This window comes from Pinus tabuliformis, chromosome 2_2 (genome assembly GCF_031772625.1).
Source record: "Pinus tabuliformis cultivar Carrire ecotype Pingquan chromosome 2_2, CPIR1, whole genome shotgun sequence".
In the NCBI taxonomy this organism is placed as follows: Eukaryota; Viridiplantae; Streptophyta; class Pinopsida; order Pinales; family Pinaceae; genus Pinus; species Pinus tabuliformis.
In genome coordinates, this window is record NC_142300.1 from 539,941,866 (window position 1) to 539,950,331 (window position 8,466).

Genomic DNA, 8,466 nt, shown 5'->3' on the forward strand with positions numbered 1-8,466 from the left:
ATTTCCTTGATAATGCTAAAAAAAAGGAGAAAACAAAAATTGTGATTTTTTTTTTAAATAATATCAAATTTAAGAAAGAATTTATGCTACTAAGTTTAAAGTGATTAAAAATATTGTTTAACAAATCATATAAGTGGAATCATAAATGAAAATAAGGATCTTTAGGTCGAGTTGCCTTTAATTGCATTAGATGGCTCCTCATTATAAGGGAGATCAAATGTAAGGTTGGCTAAATAGACAAGCAATTCTTCAATATTAGAGAGACTAGCAGAGAGCTCATTCATCCTAGTTTGGAGAACTAATAGTGTCTTTAGACTCCTTTTCCTAATTTCTAAGAGACAATTTTTTTCTAGAGGTTATTGTGGCTTCATCAAGCTTGAAGTTTGTGCACTCTCTCCACACCAAGTTTTTTTCAATAGCCTTGGCTGATTTTAAATTGCATGGCTCCTATGGTTGTTGTGCTTTTTTCCATGTTCCGTATGACTTCCTCTACATCCCTAGAAACACTAGACAACATGCATGCCTCACCATCATCTCCATACACTCCTAACAACTTAAGATCAAAATTCAAATCAAGGCATAGAGAGAAGCAACACTCCTCACTTCAAACTACTCACAATAAATAAATTGAACCAAGCTAAGCTAAGTTATGAGGAGCAACAACTTTTTGAGAGACAAATCTATCATGTAAATATTATCATAGGTACAAGATATTAGATGGAGTAATTCTCCTTAACCAGAAGAGATGTTTAGTACAAGTGATCATTAATAATGAAGCGGAGGAATGTTATAATGCTTCCTACCCTTAGAGATATATCCACCTACACACCCCCTCAATAAAGTCCCAATCTAAGTTGGGACTTTAAGTGGAGCAAAGGAGAAGAGGGACTGCCACCTCTTTCCTTAAGCCATCGTAACACGATGAAACCCTCCATTGTCACTTTGTCAGTCTTACATGGTGTTGCCTCTTGGTGGGATAAGAGTGAAATGGGAGTGTTTTTCTCCCATTAAAAAGGATTTTAGAATGAGATTAAATCTTATATGTACTTTCTTTTAACTTAAAAGAACTATACTAATCAAAGTTATAAAGAAATGAGATCAATTTCAAATCTCTAAAAGCCAAAAATAATAAATACAAACATTCCATTCACTCAATGTTTTAATAATTACCTTAGAGTTCCAACCTTCTTACCTTCATTAACAATTTAACCCAATAGTTTGCCACTGCAACCTGTGCATTATTGCTCGTAAAACATTCCAAAATTCCATGCAAATAAAAACTACAGATTTCCTACTAAATATAACAAATTACGATAACAAATATAAATTTATATGATGAAGTTTCAAGATGATTTCCTTCTAAATATAACAAATTTTCGAAGTTTCAAAGTTATAAAATAATATCACATAATCATTGTGTTATTATTGCTATTAATTTAATTATTAAAATAGTTTACTATTTTATCAAAATAATTAAGAATCTTCCCTGGAATATCAGATTACATTCAATTTTTGGGTAAGTATCAGCATCTCAATCGGAAGAATCTAACAACTTGCAGTGCTTCAACACCCTGGAAAACAATAAAAATACAAATAATAAATATTTCATAAACATTATCCCGGCCACAAGCCTGGATATGGTCAGGGTGCGTTCGGGGAAGAATCCGCAGGTAACGACAGCCATTTCCCAGTGCCGATCCCATGTCAATCAAAACTTTGATTAAAAAAATGCCCCGTCGACTCTCTATCCCTGACAACATCATCCAATGGGAAACCTCCATGTGACCATGAATGAGTAGTAGGGAGAGTTTAGCTCTATATAATGAACCGGAGGCAGCCGCCCATCCCAACATGTGTGGAGAAGCATTTGTTGAAGTGGGTTGCGAGTAGAAATTAGCTGAGCCTCATGTCATCTTGTTTCGCTAACAGTCTTCTGAATTTGGTTGTGTATTGTCAGGCCGTATGATCTGAAATCCTTGTTGGGGAGATTGGGGTGTAATTAATTCACCTTGTGAAGAAATTGGGGGTGGGATTCGATCTCTTATTCTCATGTTGCATATTGGATTGTGAATTTTGTTGATAATTCTCAGGCTGTATGATCTGAGATCCCTGTGTGAGGGCGATTGAGATATAATTGATTTATTTTCTGAAGAAATTAGGGCTGGGATTCGATCTGCTGCAACAGCTGTGGAGGAAAGTTGGAGGGTTTCTTCGTTGAGAGTGCGGAGAGACGAAAATAAGTCCAATCAAGGAGAAGCAAGGTCTGTCAAGTTGTAGCAACACGGCTATTACCAGAAGTCATTTCCTTCTCCATCTCCATGACACCAGGAAAAGATTTTTGCGGAGTAGGAACGCTATCAGTGCACTAGAGACGACTACGTCGCCGCACGGAGGGAGAGGAGCTTTGCCCTCGGAAGGCGGAAGCCCTTCTGATCTCCAGTTTCTTGCAGGAGGCGGCCGTGGGCTTGCCCTTTTCTGCCTCGCCCATCCATTTCTTCTGAGCAAAGGAGAAGTTTGGGAGAGGGAGAGGTAGTTTAGTTTAGTTTAGGCGTCCATCAATCACTCATATTACTTGTCGTTAACAACCATGTTGACCATAAAGAGATGCCCTACTATTGTGTCTAACTACCAGGAGGGTTCTGAAGGGGTTGGCTGCGGTCGTAACTGTTTAGGCCAATGCTGTGTTCCAGGTAAAATTCTTACTCTCCTTCCATATTTTTCAACAACTGTTTCTTGTATGCATTTTCCTCTTTTAATTCGATCTATTGGGGTTTTTCTTTTGTGCCTTTAGTCTTACAGTTTTGTTAGTTTCGACTGTGAGATGATTTATTTGGAAGGTGGCAATGTTTATCTGATAGTTGTTTGTGACTGCTAGCTTTGCATTAAAATTATGCCAAAGTTTGAGCTTCATACTTCAGATTCCTACCTTTCCATTTTTGTTAAAGAATCGGCTTTTGCTCAATGCTGATTCATACTACGGTGCCTCTTCCTTTTGACTGTTTACTCTGACAGTTTTTAGCTTTATGGAATGCCAAATCTGGGAGTATGCAGATTTGTCATTGAAGTTTGTTCATTTGCAATGCTGATTTTGAGGTTGGTGGCTTTTATTGATGGCATTTATATTGTAAATTCTGCTAGTTATATGGATCATAGATACTGTTTACTTTGATAATGATTTTGTTCTTTCTTTGTACCTAGAGAAACAAGTTGTTTTTTATAACTCAATATGAGAAGATGTGTAACATTTGTGTATTTCTTTAGCCTAGTCTTTACCTTGCACCTAGAAAAGCAAAGTGCATTTTACAATCCAATAGGAGGGAGACGTGTAACATCCATGCCTCACCTAGGAAGTGAGATGCATTGTACAACACAACATGGATGAGATGTTGTATAGATCAAAATACAACAATAAAATAAAATTCCCTTGCCCTATAAACAACAGGGTCACATACATCGTACATTAATTGAGGGTCTCTTACATCAATTTTATGTCTAGGTAGGCATTGACCTTGTCTAGGTAGGCCTTGACTTTAAAATTAGATGATTATTATTATTATTATTTCCATGTAATGCATTTTATGGGAAACTCACTAGGTAATTCCCATCATTCAAAGGATAAACTGAATCCTCTATTGATTAAGGCAAGGTCAATAGTGAATGGTTAACAATTGGTTCATAAAGAGAGCAAGCATGCTACAAAGTGGGATTTGAATCTCGACGAGGAGATAATAACTTTCCACACACAAGCTATACCCAGTTGACTAAATATATATGTTCATCTTAAGCACTAACAGATTTGCATCTTAGTTTCTTTTTGACCCCTCTTGATGTGTAATAGATCCATTGTTAAGATAGGCATATAAAGGTTGACGAGGGGTTAATAACTTTCCACACTCAAGCTATATCCAGTTGATTAAATATATATATTCATCTCAAGTACTAAGAGATTTGCATCTTAGTTTCTTTTTATCCCTCTTGATGCGTAATAGATTTGCATCTTAGTTTCTTTTTGATCCCCTTGATGCGTAATAGATCCATTGTTAAGATAGGCATATACAGGTTAATCCTGGAGGTGTGCTGGATTAGGTTGTTTTGCATATTAGGTATGCTATAAACTCCTTTTAAGGGCGTTTATAGTTTGTTTGACTCTCCGACTCTCTGCATATCTCCATGTTCTAGTGATTTAATTGATCCCAATCAAGAAATGGACAATATCTGCTTGGTCTTTCAGACTTCGATTGCCACGTTTACATAATTACTACGGCATTCTCTGTGATTATGGTTTAGGTCTACACGTCTTCAGTTGAACTGTCGTTAAGCAGTGTGAGCTTGTTTTCATTTAGAAAACCGTGATAACCGTCCCATACATAAGTTTGTGATTCAAAATCTCTGAAAGGATGTTGTTGTTCAATTGAATGTTTGGTTGCGAATTCTACAAGTGTCAGAGTCCCACGTCTTTGTGGTTAATTTGGGTTTAAGAAGTAAGCTTGACATCTAGTTTTGCATCTTTCATCTAATCAGTAAGTTTGACATCTAGTTTTGCATCTTTCATCTAATCAGGTTAAAGGATGGTTCTTGTTCCATGCTATTTGTAATATATAGCTATAGATTTGTTCTTCATGGAGCTTTTGGTACACTTGGTTTGTTGTTTGGTTGGCGTTATTTGGAAATTTTGTGTTCTAATTTGTAAGACCTTTTTATCTTTTCTCACACCTTGTCATCTAAAAGCTCACGTGTGGCCTAATCTTAAGTCTTTGTGGTTGTAATGCTACAACTTACAAAGGGCCATTGTGCTTGGGATTGTTGTCTTTTTTATGCATTTATGAATGCAAGCCTACTAGAGGCGCAGTGGCATAGTGGCATATTTCTTGTTGAGGATTTTGATCCTCTTCAATACGACTACCACTTCTGAGCAGCGATTCTGATGCTTGCAATTGATTTCAGTCTCGAAGTTGCCTTTGTACACCTTCAGGAGAAGGCACACCATTGTTGAAGAGAAACACTTCGATAAAGATGTTGAGAGGGCAGACACTCCTTTCCTTGACAGTCTGCTTATTGGGCAGGTGAGAATTATATCTTATTTCTGGTTTGGTAGCGAAAAAACCATTGAGTATGTCCCATTGAGTATGTCCTTTTAAGAAACATATGTATGCATACTGATATCTTCTTTTCCATGACGAGTTGGCAGTGGGAGGAAAGGATGCAGAGGGGTCTGTTCCGCTATGATGTTACTACATGTGAAACCAAGGTTGGAATTATGTTAAAACCATTTTCCAATTATCAGTTGTTTGAAGAATACCCTTTGTAGAATATTCTCTTTTTAGCAACTGGTTCTGTTTTTAAGGTATGTTCAACTGCTCCAATTTAAGTATGGATTTTGGGTGATATTTACAAGGGCAGGTTTTGACACGGATTATATCCAAAACACTGTGGAAATTATTGTAGGTAATCCCTGGTAATTATGGTTTCATTGCTCAGCTGAATGAAGGGCGCCATCTTAAGAAACGTCCCACTGAATTTCGAGTGGACAAGGTGCAGCAGGACTTTGACCCCAGTAAATTCAACTTCACCAAAGTAGGCCAGGAAGAGGTGCTCTTTCGTTTTGAAGAAAGCGAGGAAGACAAAGTTCAGTACTTGGAGAAGGCCCCTGTCTTGGATAGTCCAAATGTGATTGCCATCAATGTAAGTGAAATTAATGATGATGGCAGCATTTTTTGATGCAGTGTTTGAGGTATTTTGAATGTTGAAAGATGCCGTTCATTGATCATCGTTTTTATATTGCAGGTGAGTCCAATTGAATATGGGCATGTGCTTCTCGTGCCAAGAGTATTGGACTGCTTGCCCCAACGCATTGACCATGATAGTTTACTATTAGCTTTCCATTTGGCTGCTGAGGCTGGCAACCCATCTTTTCGTCTTGGGTACAATAGCCTCGGAGCTTTTGCAACTATAAACCATCTACACTTTCAAGTAAGACTGCTATTCTACTTACAAAATTTGATTCTTTGGTCTATGAAAGTGTTTCTATGTAACTTTTGAACAGTAACAAGAGGTTAAAGAAACAATTTTTTTTTTCAGTGTCCAGTTCATTGGCTTCAATAGCGTGCTTTGGACTGTAGAGATAAGATTACAATTATGACGTCTGAAAATTTTGCAATTTGGCATGATGAATCGAACATTGTGGCAGGCTTATTATTTGGCACTTCCTTTCCCTGTTGAAAAAGCACCCACGAAAAGAGTACCATTGAAGTCTGAGAAAGGCGGGGTCAAAATCTCTAAGCTCTGCAACTATCCTGTGAGAGGCCTTGTTTTTGAAGGGGGTAATACTTTGGAGGACCTCTGCAATGCCGTTGGCAGTTCTTGCATCTGCCTTCAAGATAACAACATACCATACAATGTGCTCATTGCAGATTGTGGCAAAAGCGTTTTTCTGTTTCCTCAGGTACAGTGCACTAGCATATAGTTTTTGCTTCCTTGTGTAATGTAGTAGATTGATGGTGGTGTCGAGACATTCTTGTCTTCTTTTGTAACGCTTAAAATTTCTTGGCATATGTCTGAAAATATGGAGTTGTTTTTGTTACCAGTGCTATGCAGAAAAACAGGCTTTGGGAGAAGTGGATCAAGAGATATTAGACACTCAAGTGAATCCTGCTGTGTGGGAAATTAGTGGACACATCGTTTTGAAGAGAAAGCAGGATTTTGACAGGGCTTCTGAGGACTATGCATGGAAATTACTTGCTGAAGTCTCTTTGTCAGAGGAAAGATTTGAAGAAGTCGAAGCCTATATTTTGGAAGCAGTAGCTATTGGTGAAGTGCAGACTGAAGAAAAGGAAGAAGCTTCTGTTGTGGAAGATGAGGATCCTCTTCATCATTCCTTGAAGAATAACCATGATGCCCCTGTGCATTTGAATGAAGGATGCCTTGTGCTTCCGTGATCGAACTATTTACTTTTTGTTTTCATTCCTCGAAGAATAACCATAATGCCTCTGTGCATATGGATGAAGGACGCCCTATGTTCTTGTGATCAAACTATTTACTTTGTTTTTGAAAACTATTATCTGAGCAGGACCTATCTATATGCTATATATTGCATATAAAATGGTGGTTGGACATAAAATATCTATATTCACATGCTTTCTGCTTGTTATTTTTATGTAGAAGGGTACAACAATTCAGTACTTTTTTGCTGCTTTATTTTCTGGTTGGAAAATTAAACTATTTGCAATGCTGCCATGTTACTGCATTAATTAGATTTCTCAAGTATCTTTTCTACAAGGTTATGGAAATTTAATAGTTTTCTATCATTATATTTAATTTAGTAGTTTTGCTGTCATTTGAAAAACATACTAGATTTGAAATTATTTTTGCTGTTATTTTAAATATATATTAGACTTGATCTTTACCTTTCTTGCAATGGCGTCCTTTGCAACTTGACATATTTATCAACGAATAATGTTTTTATTGGTTTTAATCCTTTAAAAAAAATTGGATTCTTTTAAACTTTTGTTGGAAATTAAAAATTTGCAATGCTGCCCATGTTACTACATTGATTAAATTTCACTCTGCGAATTTAGAATGCTGCCCTTGTGTAGAATGTGAACTGCATAGAAATTTTGGACTCTTTTTTATTTGCAATCTTGCCCACGTTAGTCATTAGTTAAATTTCTCTCAAAAAATATCTGTGGGGATATGATAACCATGGGAGATGAGAGGAGCCCTTGACTGTTAACTGCACAATTGAGAATGTTATGTGTACGGCGTTTGGCTTTGAATGGTTGGAATAAGGTTTTTTTTTTTGGTGTGGAGGCTAGAGTCCTTGTATTGACAGTTAACTGCATATTTGAAAACGTGATTTGTTTCATTCCTTGCACCTATAATACTGTTATGTTTATCCTGTTAGAGCCCTATTTTTCCACAGCAAATGCAACTCTGATGGTTTACTTTATTTAATGTTGTTAAATATATATTTTAATTGGAATTCATTTCTGGAGAAATTTTGGAGAATCAGTAAATTATATAAATGGGCTGGTTACAACTTGTTTTTGGAGGCTTAACTCGTGTAATTCATTGTCTTTAGAGGCTTAACCCATACGGTTGGAGTAATGAATTGTTCAAGTAATTTGTATCCCTGTTAGAACTTTATTCTATTGCTTATTTATCCCTGTTAAAACTTTATTCTATTGCTTATATATATATATATATATCTATATTTATATTTTTATCAATGAAAATGAATTATTGATTAAATCTATTTTAAAGTAAGTTTTTAGAATTTTAATCTAAATATCAATAATTATTAAATAGATAGTAAGAATTTAACTTCTATGTAATATTTTAGATTAATCTTAATAGTAGTCACAAATTGAAAGTTGTTATCCTTATAGTAAAGTGGGAGTTTATCTCAATGATCAATAATCTTGTTACATGTTTATATATATATATATATATTTAATTAATAATAATAAA

General features: G+C 36.0%; 1 protein-coding gene across 1 annotated transcript; it reads left to right on the forward strand.

Moving 5' to 3' along the window:
• Positions 1 to 1,621: 1,621 nt before the first annotated feature.
• LOC149193738 (GDP-L-galactose phosphorylase 1-like) lies at positions 1,622 to 7,194 on the forward strand. Its single transcript, XM_089404887.1, has 7 exons — positions 1,622 to 2,690; positions 4,945 to 5,063; positions 5,189 to 5,248; positions 5,446 to 5,682; positions 5,785 to 5,970; positions 6,188 to 6,442; positions 6,585 to 7,194. The coding sequence occupies exons 1-7, from the start codon at positions 2,588 to 2,590 to the stop codon at positions 6,933 to 6,935; spliced, it is 1,311 nt and encodes a 436-aa protein (XP_089261013.1). The 5' UTR covers positions 1,622 to 2,587; the 3' UTR covers positions 6,936 to 7,194.
• The last annotated feature ends 1,272 nt before the right edge of the window (positions 7,195 to 8,466 follow it).